This window comes from Solea solea, chromosome 5, assembly GCF_958295425.1.
Source record: "Solea solea chromosome 5, fSolSol10.1, whole genome shotgun sequence".
Classification (NCBI taxonomy): domain Eukaryota; kingdom Metazoa; phylum Chordata; class Actinopteri; order Pleuronectiformes; family Soleidae; genus Solea; species Solea solea.
Window position 1 is genome coordinate 30,056,465 of NC_081138.1, and position 18,333 is coordinate 30,074,797.

At 41.7% G+C, this 18,333-nt stretch overlaps 2 protein-coding genes across 4 annotated transcripts in view; one reads left to right on the top strand and one right to left on the bottom strand.

Moving 5' to 3' along the window:
• psmd13 (proteasome 26S subunit, non-ATPase 13) overlaps positions 1-18,333 on the bottom strand; it is a 108,187-nt gene that overhangs the window by 85,965 nt on the left and 3,889 nt on the right. The gene's annotated exons all lie outside the window — the stretch shown is intronic.
• Positions 1-18,333, top strand: part of adamts17 (ADAM metallopeptidase with thrombospondin type 1 motif, 17) — a 91,430-nt gene that overhangs the window by 19,041 nt on the left and 54,056 nt on the right. For all 3 annotated transcript variants that reach the window (XM_058629244.1, XM_058629245.1, XM_058629246.1), the window contains exons 4-7: positions 1,641-1,819; positions 4,557-4,640; positions 5,345-5,502; positions 9,433-9,476. In XM_058629244.1, coding sequence (XP_058485227.1) covers positions 1,641-1,819; positions 4,557-4,640; positions 5,345-5,502; positions 9,433-9,476 — 465 coding nt within the window. The remainder of the gene's footprint in view (positions 1-1,640; positions 1,820-4,556; positions 4,641-5,344; positions 5,503-9,432; positions 9,477-18,333) is intronic.

Consider the following 18,333-nt stretch of genomic DNA (forward strand, 5'->3'; position numbering starts at 1 on the left):
CTTCCTCTCAACAATCCCCAAAACTCACGGTTTTCTGCGACCGCATCAATCCTGGTGTAACTTTACGCGTCAAAGTTGTTTGGGTGAAAAAGTGTCAACAATTGTGGGCGGGGCTAAAAACAGATGCAAAAAAACTTCTATTAGGTCACCTGGTATTCGGGTTAACTGGTTTTACATTTTTACGTTTTTATGTGTTTTATTGTTTTTTTTTTTTTTGTACTGTTTGAATTTACATTGTTTCATATCCCATCTGTTTTATGTATTTATGCGATGTACAGCACTTTGGTCGACTCGGTTGTTTTTAAATGTGCTATAGAAATAAATTTGGATTGGATTGGATCCGTTGTGTGCGACCCCTAAGGGGAGAAGAAGTCGAAGAAGAGGAGGGTAATGGAACTATAGCGTTTTTTGTTTTAGTTTTGCTGACACTAATGGAAGTTCACTTTGTGACCATCGTCTATGAGTCTCCAAACAACAGTAATTACTTCAGGCTTGAGCAGCAGCAGCAGCAGCAGCAGCAGCAGCAGCAGCAGGAGACGTCCAGTCACTGTATGAGATCATGTTCTCCCACAAAGGTTCCTGTTCCCCTGCAGTTGTGAAGAGGCTCTCACACTTCAAAGCCCCGTGTTATTTGACTCTGTGTGAGTCCATCGCGTCCTCTTTTCTTTTTTATTACAAAGTTTCCTCCTCTCCACTTTCTGCTGGGAGTCTCTTTTTTGTCTGCGTAGGTGGGTTTGGTTTTAATTTGATGTGAGGCCACTCGCTGTCACTCGCCTTTTCTGGAAGCTGTCGCTCGCAGGCAAGACTGCTGTTGTTACAGTGTTTTTATAATAAGGGCCTTGTTCAGACCTGGCATTAAAGGAATAGTTCTTTTTTTTTGAAGCGTGGTTGTGAGCTGTATTACGACACTGCCAGTGCTGACTTCTATCCCCAGGAACTAACCTGAGACACTTGTAAAAGCAGATTTCAGCCACTTAACAAAAGTTTCACCAAACAAAAAGTATGGCTGCTTTGATGTACCGTATCTTGAAGTATATAGTATTAACTACTGGGTTTCACTGCGAGACAGCCTTTTTCCCACTTAAAAGTTGCTGTGTGTGTGTAGCTTTCTAAACCACTTACCTTCTCTAACCAAAGTCCATCGAGGAAATCAATGATTTTACATCACGGCTCACAGCATCAGGGATCAGGAAGTTCAAATGTGTTATTTTGTGAATTCTGTGTTGGAAATACCTCATTTGAATCACCTCCGTGACAAAAACTTGCCAAATGAGGCAGCGGGGAGTCCAGTACCTCTTGGATCCCTGCAAGCTAAAAGTGTTGATTTCTCTATGGGCTTCGATGTGGGAGATTGAGCAGTTTACAAACTTTAGTTTCAGGCCATAAAAGACCATCAACCAGCAAGATAATATCACATTACATGAGTCTTTTGTTCGGAGGCTTAAATCTGTCACTTTTACTTTAAAATCCGTCGTGAGAGCCAATCACAGATGAGTAGTTCTACGTTTGTGTTGTTAGAAAGCGTCTCAATCTGGCTGATTCTTCATCACTTTCAAGAAGGTCCTTAAATCCACAGCACCGTGTTACTTCTCCCTCTTGTTTTTTCGTGTTTCTAATGTTGGTTTTTCCTTTTTTTTTAGTGTCTGGGAAGAAGAAGGAGAAGAGGTCAAAAGCAGTTGAGGACGTTCGCGGGAAGAGAAACGCCATCCGTCTCCATGACGCCTACACGGTGGAGACGGTGGTGGTGGCGGACTCGGACATGGTGCAGTATCACGGCGCCGAGGCTGCGCAGAGGTTCCTGCTGACTGTCATGAACATGGTGAGAATCCCAGACGTGAACGCGAACAGTCCAGACTGACGGGCCGCATGTTTTGATATGAAAACAGGATCTTTTTTCCAGAGTTGGTGTGTTTTTATAACTCCAAATGTCGTCTCGGCGTAAACACAGGCTGTTTCTGAGTCTGTAACCTTTAAAGGTCTAATATACAACATTCTGCCTCACAAGATGTCAGGAAACAAATATTTACTGCGTAAATACACACTGACGGGTCAGTTTTTGGAGCGACACGTCGTTTCAGTCTTAATTCTACGTGACATGGATTCAGTGAGGTGCTGGAAACATTTATGGACTCGTTGGCGACACATCCATGATGCAAACCTTCCATCGTAATCCAGTCGTGTTGGTTTATTTTGAGTTATGGGGAGGAAAAAGGATTACATCCACCACGGACTTCAATAGTCTGTGTGTTGCATTCAATGTCCTGTCGTAAATGGTAAACTCTGGTTCCAAACATTATTATTATTATACGTTATTATATTAAAAAAATTCAAATATAATTTTTTGGTCTTATATTGACGCTCAACGTTACGACGTATGCTGTGATGCGTTTGTAGTCAGAACCCGGGGAATTCACTTACCTCAAGTAAGGTTTTCAAGACACACATTTTGTCAAATTCGTTTCACATAAAATGATTTTATTCATAATCAATTAACCTGTTGATTATCTCCTCGCTTAATCCAGTAATCGGTTGGTCCATTTTCTTTTGTTAGTGTGAAGCAAAGAGATATTCACTTTTAAGAAGCTGAAAAGTCAAAGAACTTGGTTTAATTGTGAGTAACATTTCAAAACAATTATATTATAGTTTATAAAATGAGTAATGAGCAATTCATTTAGTAATTGTGATTCACACCCCTACAAAGTACTGTCTAACTTTTAACAGTAGACATGTTGCTATGTTGTTTGTGTGCACAAAATACCCTGTTGAGCGTTGGTACTGCTAACAATGGCTAGCCCAAGATACACTATATGGACAAAAGTATTTGGACGCCTGACCAATACACCAACAGGGACTGTAATGACGTATTCAAACACTTTAATGTGGACTATTAAAGCAGCTATAACAGCTTCCAGACTTTCTGTTTGAATTTGTGCCCGTTCATTCTGTAGAGCGTTGATGAGGTCAGACACTGAGAAGGTCTGGCTCACAGTCTCTGTTCCAGTTCATCCCAAAGGTGCTGGATGGGGTTAAAGGTCAGGGCTGTGTGCGGGGCCAGTCAAGTTCTTCCACACCAAACTCAAAGTCCATCCCATGTCTTTATGGTCTTTGCTTTGTGCACTGGGACGCAGTCATGGTGGAACAGAAAATGACCTCCCTTTAAACTGTTGGAAGCATAGCATTGTCCAAAGTGTTAAGATTGTCCTTTACTGGAGATAAGGGGACTAGAGACCACAATCTGATCAAAAACACCTTTGCGTCCATGGTATTGCAGACTGGACCTTTAAAAATACTGCTTAGTTGGACTATAAAAGAACAGTGACGTGAACCCTCTAATGACTTAATAACACGAGTTACTGGACGTAAACGTCAGAGCTGATGTGTCACAGACGAGGTTCCCAGGTTTCTTGTGTCCCGCTGCAAAAACTCTCCTGGGTCCTGGCTGTTCTCCAGCGCCGATGGAGACGAGCCAGAACCACATCCCTGTTTTGTCACCCATGCAGCCGTGTACAACAACAGTCAGGTTCAGCCAACTGTACAAACCTGCTTTGTACTCGCAACAGCTCAGGGGAACCTTCTTAGCTTTGGCTCAGGCTTTAGAGGCCAGGACAGGGGGAAGAGGAGAGACGGACACAGGAAGAAGCAGCTCATCTGTTTTTCTATCATTCAACATTGAATTGAGTGTGTGTGTGTGTGTTTGTGTGTAACTATGAGTTTTGTGTAATTGTTGAACTTTGCGATCAAGCAAAACCCATTACTCCTGTTATTAGCTTAGAACGTAGTGGTGGGAATCGCCAGAGACACAACAGTACGATATTATCACGATATTTAAGTCACAATACGATATTATCACGATATATATGTAACAATACGATAATATTCACAATATTTAAGTCACAATACGATATTATCACGATATATATGTAACAATACGATAATATTCACAATATTTAAGTCACAATACGATATTATCACGATATATATGTAACAATACGATAATATTCACAATATTTAAGTCACAATACGATATTATCACGATATATATGTAACAATACGATAATATTCACAATATTTAAGTCACAATACGATATTATCATGAAATGTATGTAACAATACGATAATATTCACAATATTTAAATCACAATACGATATTATCATGATATTTATGTAACAATACGATAATATTCACAATATTTAAGTCACAACACGATATTATCATGATATTTATGTAACAATACGATAATATTCACAATATTTAAGTCACAATACGATGTTATCATGATATTTAAGTAAGAATATGATGATATTCACAATGTTTAATTCACAATACAATATTAGATATTTAAGTCACAATACGATATTATCATGATATCTAAGCCACAATAATATGATATTATCATGATATTTAAGTCACAATACGATATTATCATGATATTTAAGTCACAATAATATTATTATTATGTTATTTTCTTCCTCTTTGTTACTGTCTGTAAACCTGTGTCACTCTGTGCTCATGTGAAAAGTGTTTTATTTATTTGTGTTTACATTATTTCTTGCAGGTCTACAACATGTTCCACCACCGGAGTCTTGGAGTCAGGATCAACATTCGTGTCACCAAGCTGGTGTTGCTTCACAGCCGCCCAGTAAGCCTGACCTCTCACCCCCTGTGACCTCTCTTAACCTCTGTGTTGACCCCAACAACCTGACTCTCAGCAGATGCTGGCCACACCCACCTGTGTGTGTGTGTGTGTGTGTGTGTGTGAGGAATCTCCTTCATGCCCCTAGAAAAGAAAAGAGATTCTCTCATTTACTCTAAAATGCTTTTGCAGTCGAGTCCAAAATAACTTTAGCACCTTTTGCATCACACATCTATCACGCCCATTCAGCAGCCGCTTGGGGTTAAGTGTCTTGCTCCCAGACTAAACGGAGCCTGGGTTCAAACCCCCGACCCTCCACTTGTAAGGTTGCCCACTCTACCACCATACATGTTAGGGGGACGTTCTGGCAACCAAAAAGAGAATGTTCTATAAAGGTTGAATGAAGGTTGTGACCAAAGTAACATTAAGGGAACATTCCACACCAAGATGTCAAACCATAATGTTGATTATTGCACAAATGCACAAAATACTGTACACTTGCCACCAAACTATGCAAAAGTTCCACCCTGACATTGCACATTCATCCATAAACCATAATGTCAGCTATTGCAGTCCACGTTGCCAAGGGTGGTAAGGTTTCTAAACTCTGAAATGTCTGTTTCTTCAGTCTCTTTATAAGCTAGCTGTGCATTTAAAGCTACGGTTGATGGATGGATGAGGTTAATCTGCTCTCCGTGTCTGGTCCTCAGGACAAGCTCCATGTGGGTCATCATGGAGAAAGGTCTCTGGAAAGCTTCTGTCACTGGCAGTATCAGGAGTTTGGTGGACCCCGGTACCTTGGCACCAACCATGTTCCTGGTGGAAGAGATGACATCCCACCGGTGGACACAGCCGTGCTGGTCACCAGGTATGTGGCACACACTTTCTTGGATGGATGAACTCTTTTGTCCAACGGATCATAACTTTAGCAAGAGTCCAATGAGATGAGATGGAAAGTGACTAACTTACTTGCTAGCTGTTAAATGACACATTGTCTTACTTTAAAGTAGTGTGATGTTACTCAAGACATTTCTGGAGACCTTTCTTTTGAAGGTCTTTGTCTGACTTTGGCATATTTTTACTTGGGCTCGTCTCAATCTTGCACATTTTGAAACTACTCATTGGGATGCCCTGAGAACACTCTGGTCTTGACTCAGTCCCGATCCCTTTTGTCGTGGAGTCTACCAAGAGGGTAGACTCCAGTCTTGGTCCTTTTAAAAATCTTGTTCCTGTTTCTGGTCTTGACTCAGTCGTGATCCCCAAAAGTCTTGGTCTTGCCAGCTCTTGGTAGGTTCTAGTCTTGTTTTGTTGTCAGCACTTGGTCTTGGTCCCTGAAAGCCTTTGTCTTGGTCTCAGTGTTGGTCTTGACTCTGTCCTGGTCCTTAAAAATCTTGGTCTTTTCTTGCTCATCCTACACTGTGGTCTTGGTCTTGGTCTTGGTGAGTGTGGTCTTGTCTACAACACTACTGTCAGGTTCATTTGGAGTTGGAATAAGTCTTAAACCCACAAGGCGTTTAATAACCTCTCCCTCCTCCAGCTGCTCTCGTTTACTTTCCCAGTCCAAAGTTCTTGTCATGCTCATCATGCTCCTGAAAAACTTATGGCCAAGAAATCTTCTCTTCCCATGAGGAATCTCACTGGGGAGATTGGGTTTTTCTAATCCCGGACACAAGAGCATTTCTCATTAAATGTGTATGGGAAGAATTGAAATGCATTTTTTCCTATTTCATTCCTTATTCATTGGGATTCTCTTTGCACAGTCACAGTTAATTGGCTCGTGCTTGTCAAAAACTAAAAAGACACACGATGGGGCACCTTTTCATTCACCGGTGTTACTTGTGGATAATCGAGACCCCAGTTGCAGCTGATTTCTCACAGGAAATGCAACTCTGTGCCGCTGTTACCTGCAGAGAAGAAAGAGGGAGCAGGGCTGAAAGGAATCCTTTTGTTTAAACGAGTGCTCGTGTCTGCTGATAGATTCTGTCTTGTCTCCTTTTACGGTGGAGCGGAGGCAGGAGGGCATGTACACAGTGGCCTTTTGTTCTTTAGGTGGTTCAGAACAAACCCGATCTGCCCTCACATCTCTGCCCTCCCCCTTCACCACCGCTGTCATGAGTCTTCCTCTGTGAGGACCACAGCAGTCGATGCTGCCAGCAGCCGTCAGAGCGAGAGTGAGGCAAATTAAAGCACAACACTCTCGGGTTTCCTGCTGCGCGTGGTTGCTCAGGGTCCTGCATGTGTGTGCTCGTGCCAGTGTGGGTGACATGCCAGCAGTCCATCCCTTACAGCTTATTAATAGGCTCTAAGCAGGAAATAACAAGGTATCTGATATTGGTGTCGAGATGATTTCATGTCACTCACAGGAAAAGGTATATAAGGATCTGGCGGTTTGAGGAGCAAGGCGCTGTCAGGGAATGGCGTCCTGCACCTGTGCAAATATCTGTGCCCTAGATCTGTTTAGACGTGGTATTAACATCCACCGGGAGTGATCAGATCGTAAGTGGACAGCATTTTTGACACATTTGTAGAGGTTTGAAGACTATGGTTTTTAAGTCGTTTTGGTCCATTTACACGTGCGTAGTCATACATATATAGGACTATAACAGCTTCCACTCTCCTCCATTGATGAGGTCAGGCACTGATGTTGATGATGGACGAGAAGGTCTGGCTCTCAATCTCTGTTCCGGTTCATTCCAAAGGTGCTCAATGGGGTTAAAGGTCAGGGCAGGGCTCTGTGTGCGGGCCAGTCAAGTTCTTCTAAGTCAAACCGTGTCTCTTCTTGCTTTGTGCGCTGGGACACAAAAGCACAAGACCACTTATCTACAGTAAAGGACAATCTTAACGCTCCATCATGTCTTGGTATGATGAAGCGTTAAGATTGTCCTTCACTGGAGATAAGTGGACTAGAGACCAAAGCCTAGTTAAGACACATTTAGGCTTTGACAAATACCGCGTGCCCCTGCAACTTGATAATTGCACTCGGCCTTATTACGATTATGATAATATTTCCATTAATTGTTCAGCCCAACCTCCAACCTCAGTTCCTCACACGTTTCATATTTCATCACACATGTTGTCACCTTTGACCTGTGGAGGTCCGGTTCCCGGAGCGGGACCTGCAGCTGTTCACATGTAGACGAGGACTGTCGTGAGTCAGTGGGAACTTCTCCTCCTCCACTGTTGTCACTGTAGTGTGAGCACACTCAGCGTCAGCCAGGGTCGTAAATAAAAAAACCTCTCAACGTTTACGACTTCAGGCTTTTCCCTTCACACCTGGTCTGTCATCGGGGCAGAGGTTTGCCAGGCACTGAAGGTTACACCTGATCTCCGCAGATTTAAGAGGAGATTTACAAAGTGACATACATAATACAAAAATGACCTTTATCCCATTCAGTTTTCTATTAATTCTTTGGTCCATAAAATGTTGAGCAGTGATGAGATGATGATGTTCTCAACCAAAATGATTTCTTTATTATATGGAGCAAAGGAAGTAGAAAATATTCACATTTAAGGACCTGAAAAATGTTAGAAAATCACTTAATCTGATCGGTAGATGATCAAAATAGCTTGTAAAGTAATTTCCAAGAGATGTTTGGTAAATGAACACCTTCATTATATACATGTTATTTGTATATAACACAAAAATCTTATTTAAAAGGGTAAAATGGTGGCAAAATTGTATTTGAGGACCCAAAAAAATCCACCCATGACCCATCTGTGGGTCTATTATCTATAAATTGTTTTTAGGGTTCAAAAAACATCAGGGAAGTATGGACATGTGGTAATATGTCAACATTTTTAGTCTCTATAACCTGATATATGAGATATGGCTATAAAGCTGCACACAGTTTGTTTAGCTGGACTCTTAACCGAAGTTTGAGAGTGAAAATATTTACATAATTTACCTGCAATCATTGACTATAAATATGGTCAAATTCTGCTGTGACACAAATAATTAGCCTTTAAAATTTAAGAAGTGTTATTGAGTGACTTTTTTTCTAATATAATTTTGTGGATTTCATGGATATTATTTTTTATCTAGTGTATTTCACATTTATTCAATATAATTGAATATAACATATGACTGTTTTCAATGCAACAGCCTTTAAAAACCAGGAAAAGTCATCACAGACCCTAACCATGATATAAATATGGATGCTGATATATTGCCCATCCATAGACGGTGGGTCTTATCTGCATTTTGAAATAAAAACACACTATTGTGCCACGTTCAGAATGAAAAAAACCCAGAAATGCAGCGCAGGAATTCATGTGAATGGCGTCAGTCTGTCAACAGAACACGGGTGACAACATGGGTGGGCTCCAGGAAAACAATGCAGGGTTGTCTGTGGAAAAAAAAGAAAAAAAGAAAAGTTGAATCAGGTTCAACTTTTCCGCAGCGGAGCGAGACGTCGTGTTGTTGCGTAACGACGGGTTTGAAGAATCGTGGAACTGTGGGTGGACGAGATCCCGAATCCTGCGGCGGCTTTTGTCAAAGCTGCTTCACTTTAAATTGCTTTTGCCCCTCAGGTAGAGTTCACTTCACCTCCACGTTACAAAGACACAGCCCTGTGTAACGCGATCCACAGACACGAACGAACCCGCGGCCCGTCCTCGCCTTTGAATACGAGCTCAGCGGCTGCGGTGACTCGACCGTTAAAGACGCTGTAATGCAGAAATAAAATGTGCTATTATTAACTATTTCATTTCATTTAAATCATGATTGAAATTGTTGTGTCTAAAATTGAGTTTGAAGTGGATCAGGACAGTAAACTCTGTTTTCTATTTTCTTTTTCAGAACAGACTTCTGCGTCCATAAAGACGAACCCTGCGATACAGTGGGTGAGTAACACACACACAGACACTAACCCTTAACTTAAACCTATTCCTAGCCTTAAAACCAGGTCTAGTTGTTTGGTCCTCACAAAGAACACACACATGTTGAATTTAGTTATAACAATTAAATGCCTCACCCTAACACAAACCTAATTCTAACCCTCAACCACATCTTAACCCCGAAAAAGCCCCTTAAATTTGCGAGGACGGACTTAAATGTCCTCTCTTTCCTTGTTTCTATGCTTTTTTTTGGTTCTCACAAAGATATACATACAAGTACACACACTGTAAATGTAAACACAGTCATTTCAATGAAAGAAATGGTTGTGTATTTGAGTTCCACCCGAGAAGAAAAGCTGTGAAGTGTTTGTCAGACGGAAGACGTGTCACATAAATTACACCTTTAAACCTCTTTGATTTTCATAAAAGGGGGGAATTTCCCTTTAGACACAGAAAGGAGGATCAATGTTTGCACTGAAGGGGTTGACACTTTTCATCTTCTGTGTGTGTGTGTGTGTGTGTGTGTGTGTGTGTGTGCCCTCCGGTAAACTAAATATAGCCACAAAACAAGCTTGTGTGGTCAAATAGGGAAAAGCAGCAGCAGCACAAAAGCAAACCTCTGTGGCTTCCGTGGCCTGTGGCCAGTTCTTTGACTTGTACGGACATAAATCACAATCGCGCGTGGAAAAGTTCCAACATTACATAATAGAGAAAACAGGGAGGTTTCACAGTGGCAGAAAAAAAAAAGGAATCCTTGTAGCAACATGAAGCTCTGGACTTTTGACGAGTGAGTGGAGGTTTCACACGTCCTGCGTCGCCCTGACTGTGGCTGGGTTTGAGATACTGGATATTTATGCCAGGGCGGCTCCACAGCCGGTTTCCTGTGCACTCGCAATTCAATTCTCTGCAAAGGTCGTGGGACTACGAATTAAAATTAGCCTTCACATCATTAATAATGTGTTCTGTCCCTGACGGCAGAGCAGAGCAGTTACAATGTAAGTCCTTTTTAGTTTGTTTACCTTAGCGTGTGCAGAAAAACATTGCACGATATCACAAAATTCTTTATTTTCATGTAGAAGATGGTCTATGAAGGTACCTCGTATGGTTCCTTGCCCGTCTGTACTAAAAATAAATCCAGGTGTTAAGAGAAAAACACAAATAAAGTGAAAGGAATATTATTTTAGAACATTTGAGTCCTCGGTGACCATGTCTTTGAATGTTTCCCTTACCATCATTAGTTTTTGACGTGTTCCGTTAGATGCAGGAGAAGACCAATGACCGTACTCTTTGTCTTCTGGTTAATGGTCTGTCATTTTATAGCGCTGTATGGCAACCTTCCAGTTGAAAGACGACTTGGTCTACCACTGATCCATCGCTGCCCCGTTATTGACCCAAACCTGATGCTGTTCCTGTAATGCAGTGTTCTACAGCTCAAAATATGAAAAACAAAATGCTGCATACGGGCATGTTGCCAACATTGACATTAGTAATTAAAGCACAATGTCAAGTAGGTTATGTAATGTGTAGTAACCAGGTTAGCCTTGTGTGGCGCTGTCGAGTTACTTACCTGATGAACGACTTGCACAAGAAGTCGGGTTTTGTCATTTTGACCGAGAGACACAAGGACCTCCATCTTTGTTCTTCCTCCTCCATATATATGATAAACACAAAACACGGGTTATTCCAGCAAATCCACAAAACTAATTGAGTAGCAATTAGCCACCAGGGGACGACTCCAATGGTCTCTTGATTTCTAACATCAGTAGAACATTTTCCTGATGAGTTAATGCTCTGAATCACTACTTTCAGCTCGTCTTCAATAGACCATGATGTCAATTTTGTAAACTATGTTCATATTTAGAGGAAAACCAGTGTGATTATCATCTGGTATCTTGTATCATCTGTGAGTTTCAGCTTTCAAAACTGACATTTTGGCATTCAAATCTCAAATCTTGAAGCTCCACAATAGGAGTTTGTTTTGCAAGCGGAAGACTGCATCGCTGTTTACACGCAGTATATGATATTAGCAGTATTTTACACTTCGCTGACACCTTAAAGTCCCATAAAACACGTGGGGTCTGTAAATTAGGGAGTGCCCTGCTGTTTTACATGGTTCATTATGGTGATTACCATATGGAGATGGTCTGGAACACCCAGAATCCAGAGCCAGCCTGCAAGGAGGAAGCCAAGATCCTGCAGCTCATCAAGGAGAGATCATTGGGAAGTGTATGACAACATTTACTGAGCTCGCAACAGAAGAATGCCTTGGCGAGAAGACTCTGGTGATGAGAATATTCCCCATTAAATGTACGGCCCAGTGAAAATAGAAGATAGGATTGTCTGCGGTGCAGAATCCGTTGGTGGAAACTTTCAACGGACGCTCCCTGCGGGTCCTGGAGGTCAAGCTAGAGATGGGAAGGAGGTGGATTTGCACAATAGGATGTCTATGATATTCAGAGTATCAAGCAGGGACTGAGGAGCTTGGGAAACACAGGCTGAAGGATTGGTCACGTACATTGACATCAGTGGGACTGACAGAGAAAATTGGAACATCACATAGTGGAATGAAAGACAACAGATCTTTCTTTCTGAAGCTTCGCCACAGTTTAAAGTTAAAAACTGTCACTAACTTTTAAATAGAATCAAATGTTAGATTATAACCGTTGTCAAATGAGTTCACACAGTGTTTCAGCTGCATCCTTTAGATTTTAAAGGAGTAAAGAACTCTCTTGGTCAAATTTACATTTCCACAAATGAACCCAATAATACAGAATTTGGCACTTTTGATCATTTTAACATTTTGAACCCAGGGAAAACAGATTGTAGCCATTTAATTAAAGCTTCATTTAATAAAATCTATGGCCGGGTAAGTCTATGATATATTAAAACTACTGTTGTTTTTTTCTCTCTCTTTCTCACCTTTTTATGACTGGAAACTAAAGTTGGAGTCACTTTCTAAACTGCTTACTCCACACACGTCCATAGAGTTGTTGATTAACTGTTGCCTCCATCAGTAGAAACATTGTGCTCTTTTGTGACTTCAGCGATTTACCAAAGTGAAACAAACATTCCAAAAGGAGTCGTAATTACTAGCCGTGTTGTGGACACTGTCTCTCTACCCGCCATTGATGTGAGATTCCGAGCGAAACTTAAACAAATGACGACGTGATGTCTAGGAATTGAAAATTCCAAGATCTCTGTCTCACCAAAGGCAAATTACACAGACGGACTTTGACCAAGATCTCAAGGACAATCACTTGTACAGATGCAGAGCGTGCTGCAAATCAATAAAAGTGGACGCCATCATGGACAAAGACAAGCTCTTACAAGTTCTCCTTCCATCTTAAGCTGTGTCAGCACATTTCGGTCCTTGAATTTCATGGAATTGGTCCTGGAAAGAATTTGATGTCAATCAAGGTGTGGGATATAACTACACTTCAAAAACTAGCATTGTTGCCTCACAGCAAGAAGGTCACTGGTCCGCACCGAGTGCCTTTCTGTGTGGAGTCTTGTCCAGGGAGTGACCCCCACCTTATGCCCCATGTCAGCTGAGATTGGCTCCAGCTCCCTCGCGGCCCTCATGTGGAGGATAAAGTGGTAGAAGATGAATGAATGGATCAGCTCCTTATCTCCGTCTTACCTTACATAGCTGGACTTCCCACACGTTATCACATATTATCAGTGTGCACACAGTGATGAGGTAATGGAAGTAGACAGAGGCAGTGCTTTGACAGAGGCAGTGCTTTGTGTTATGAGGTGTGGTGGCAGCTCCTGGCCGTGCACTGCTCTGCCCTGCCATAATACTCTCAGCCTGCTAATCTTACTGCACAATGAGAACACTCCTGCTCTTTGTGCGAGCGGGCCCAAAGTGTGTGACCCACTTTGAGCCTCACTATAATCACAGCACTAATTTAAGGTGTTGCTCCAAAAACTCTGCCAGGCGTCTCAAGCTCCATGTCAGAAGGCGCCGAAATACACATAAATTCAGCCGTGGGACTTGATTCCAAGAAACCACAGTTGTTGATCTGTTGTAACTTTTCAAACATCTACATTATACAGAAGATTTGGTTGGAGTAGAAAATTTCCTCAAGCAAATGTCCACAACATTAGCTCTGGGTGAACCCAGTCAAGTCTGACGGTGTCCTGCCAACTTCAGAATCTCCTAAAAAAAGAAAGAAAAGGGAACCACTCACAAACCCCTGGTCCACTAGAGACGGGCTTAACGTGATGGCGACAGAGAAGCAAGGTCGAGCAGCTTTTGCTGGACATCCAACATGACGGCCACTGAAGACCAGTTGTCTTGCTCCACGGAAAAGTCCCCAGACGCGATTACGAGGCAGCCATTGCTACTGGAAAACTACAACAATCATGTTTGTTGACATGGTCTAGTTGGTTGTAGGTCTATCCAGTTGTGTACAGAGGCACTTTGATCTACGTCCATTGGTCAAGCCTCTTGAAAGTGGGAGGTGATGAGTCTGGAAAGGGTTCCAGACTCATACTCAAAGCAGATGGACACTTTAAAATCGCTCTGTATCGCCGGACTATGGCTCCACAGCCGTGGTAGTGACCGCTTAGTTGCACGACTGGCAAAAATAATGGGCCATTGGCCACATTTGCTGATTGTTTAGATTTTCTCCCAGTGATTAACAACAAGAACTACTGTTTGAGGAAATCACACTTGCTGCTACGGCCATCTTGTGATGCACAACCAATTTTGTAGGTCATAGGTAGAAGAAGATCAGTAGAATTCATGGGAATATACTTGATCTTTTTCCTGTTTTTGTTGACTAAAAACAGAGGGTTTTTTTCTGGACCAGTTCAGACAAACCCTCCGTCAAAACATGGCAGTTTATCCTTTGTAGGTTTGCGGTCCAAACAGGAGGGCGTCTGGGTCCAGTCCCCGGTCGACCTTTCAGTGACCTCTGCAGTACATTGAAAACTGCACTAATCATTAATTGCTTAAATGCCTGTAAAAGGGAGGTTTGCGGTGTTTGGCAGCTCATAACTCTTGGTTTTTGGTTGTAAGGGTGAGGAATGTTGACGGTCTTGGTCAAGATAAGAATTGAGATCGGCCTTGGACGTCTCTCTACCCCACCAGACAATCCATCAGTGATAGCATACCCAACATTTCATAAATGCTTAATTCGAAAGTAGCCGGCCCGTAAATCACCCAGGATAAAATTCCAAAAATCATTCATACAGAATCGTCTATTTCATGAACTCGGCTCTGGCATTATCACAAGCCCACAATCACCTTCAAGAACTAAAAAATAAGCCACCACCATAAATCAGGCCTTGCAGTGCTTGGCTCCAGCCGTGTTTGTTTACGGTTCTCCAGATTGATGGATGAAGACTCTGGGATTTGATGTCAAGATTGTGATGATTTTCTCATATAGGGTCTGGAGATGCCCTAGTAAGTACCATCCGAAGTACAGCGTCAGGCACCCAATTTTCCGAGTTACTGCTGAAATGGTAAATGATTTGTGTAGCAGTTTTCTCGTCTTGACGGCCACTCAAAGCTGCTTCACTCTACCGTTTTGCCATTTACCCATTCAGCAACGTGGGGCTAAGTGGCTTGCCCATGGACACATAGGCACGCAGACTAGCGGAGCCACAACCTTCAAGTTGAAAGATGACTCGCTCCACTACCACTGAGCTACTGTCGCTCCAACTGAAAGACAGCAACGCTCAAGTAAAGCCAAAGATCCCCATTGCAACTGCAGGTCATGATTTCACCCCATTAAAAAAAGAGAGCAGTGTTTCTGTTGAAGGCCGTAACACACACACACACACACTGTACGTGTGAGTGCTTCATTATCGGCCAGTCCACTGCAGTGATGTGATCCCGTTACTGTGAAATCAGTGTGATCAGCTGCAGAGTCCAGTGGTTAGCAGGTTTGGTCTCATGTGAGCAGAGGAAACAGTCCTGGCCCCCTCCCTCTGTGAAATATGGGAAATGGAATATCCTTCATGATTGGAAACTGGAAGGATTCGGAGGTCAAACGAGGAGCGAGGAGTGATTAAATAAAGGAACTGGCATGTGTCCACTTTCATAGTAGGTCATATTTAAAAGAGCTTTAAGAGTTTTGTGCAGGTAACTCTGCGTTCCTTTTTGGTTTTTTTTGCGTTGGAAACCATAATACTGTGAATAAATGAACTTGCATTTAATCCTCCTCTTGCTTCCCTCCAGTTGCACACGTTAGAGTCTGAACGCTGTGTTTCTGTGCTGCATTAGCAGCTAATGAAAACATGTCCCAGGTTGTTTATAGTAGCTCAAATGAACACGAGGTGTTTTTTTAAAACCAGACCTACACTCTCATCTGCTATTTGTCATTTGAGGCTAATGTTCCTATGTCGTCTGCTGCTACAATTTCTAATGAGAAAACAGCAAGATTATAGCCCAGATTAAATTCGTAGGACATAATTTCCCGGGTTATTAATATAGTTGCCATGACCCAGCTTGTCGGCTCCATGGAAACAGGATAAAAGAGGCGTAATTATTGAATATATTTAGATAAAGAGGAACTCTGATCTTTATATTAGTAAATGGATACAGCCTGAATGCAGTGCGATGGTGGGTGGGACTGGGATAAAAGTAATATTTGTAGTTGTATCCCATTTCCTGTGTTTGCTTAACTGGAGCAGGGGTGTAACTGGGAGATTAGGGGGTTGGTGGGATGTTGACGTTGAACGATGTCCGGCTGACTGGAGAGTCATGGTTGACTTTATTTAGTAGCTGCTCACTGGACTGTGAGGTGACACTGTACAATCAGCTGATTCATAGCCTGCGTGTATGTGCATGTACACATGAGAGAGAGAGAGAGAGCGAGAGAGAGAGATAGATAAACCATTTATTTACGTATTAAAAATAATTTACATTTACATCTTTTAAATATAAAACGACATTTCTTCGTTTCCAAATTTCCAAATCAGACCATTAAAAGTGCAGATTGCAGTTCTTGGTTCAGCCCAACAATCAATTGTGGCCCACCACTTCATATCATGGTATAATGAACATACATACACATTCAACAACAAGTATCTGAGGCACAGCTGCCAGTGAGAATATAGACACAGGACTATACTTACAGTTATCCAATTACAGTTGTCCATGTTATTATTCACTTAATTTCAGATATCTATGTCTGTTTGTGACATCATTTTATTAATTACACATCATTCCATATAAAAACACTTGAAATTCTTTGATAAGTAATAAATATCTTTATTGTGATAGCAAGATGGAGTATTGTGTTATAATTTTAAGCTCATATTGGGCCCCCACCAGCCCCCTCTTGACCAGACTGGACACTCAATGGCCCTCGGTTCATGATGCGTTTAAAGGTTTCCAAGTCCTCTGTCGTTGTATAAAAGCGTTGTGTCTTTCCTGTCCTCCATCCTGTTTTTCTCTACTCTTAAAGAGTCCCTGTCCCTCTGAATTAAAATTTACACCCAGAATAAACATGGATAGTAGAGTGCCTTCCAATCAGTATGTTTACATGCACAGTTTAATCGAGCTAAGGCCATAGTCCGACTAAGACAAGCAATTGGACAACTTGCAGAGTCTGAGTTTACATACGGAGGAGACAATTGATTTGTTGGCCGGGTACGTCCAACTCCACCTCAGTGGGTGGTGCTGTATCTCTCTATAAGCCAGTGAATATTGAATCAGTTTCGTGTTGAACTTTATGTCACAGAAAAACAAACGAGTTGGATTGTGCTGTGGTTCTGTATGTTCCGCACCTGCTGTACATGTTAATCGGGATACAAATAAAATGGAACATGGCTCATGTGGTTGCCGACTCCAGTCAGACTAAGCGTATACATGCAGTAGTAATCAGACTATGAATCGCATTATACATGCTAGTGCAACTAAGACTAGCTCGATTTTAGTCGGACTAATGTGTTTACGTGACATTAAGAAAACCACATTATTGTCTTAGTCTAGCTAAAGTCTGACTTTTAACATGCATGTAAACACACTGACTGAGTGGAAAATAGTTTTCTTTAAAATCACAGGAAGGGCACTTTTGCCGAAAATTTGCATTAAGAACGGTAAAAGCCAAGGCCGCAGGACAGAGAGAGAAACAAAAACAGAGAGGCATACAACAACAAAGCCACATGCTATTTTAAAGCACAATTTGGACAAACAAACAGCAAAGCAACGTAAATTGCAAGATATACAAGCGACCTGTGCTGATGAAGACAGGAATCACAAAAACCATTTGTTGTCATTTCAGTATAAACATTAGGAAAAACAAAGTCTGCTAAACTGTTGGCAATAAAACCTAAGCTCATACCACAGCAGCTGTATTGTTAATAAAAAGAATGCGAGGAAGAGGAGAGTAAAGGCAGTGAGTGAGTGGAACAACAGGTTGTTTTTGGATCATTATGAAAATCTAGTGACAAATGACAACAACAGTAATAAACTTGACAATCACTGAAAGTGAAAAATTTAATTTAAAACAATAAACTATTACAGCCTATCTCTCTTAAGGGAAAAAGGAGCCCATTAAAATGGACAGATTTAAAAGCGGGTCCCTGAGTTTTTCTATCTGAAATCTTCAAACAGGGACATCCAGATGTCCTTATCTTTGTTAAAATGTCTCAGGTGGACATAAAACTGCAGTCGTTAAAGAGCAACTCTCTGATAATCCAAGAGATGTGTATGCTCGTTCTGGAGGTTCTGGAAAATCTAATTTTTATAAATCTGTGACATACAGTCATGTGTCATCTGCATAGCAGCGAATCACATGCAGCGTTTATCTCTAGTTTATGGAAAGGGGAACAGATTAAACTCTTGGAGGACCCCACAAAAGAAAGAAGCATCTGTTCTGAAGAGGCTTCAGTTCAGATAAGAGGC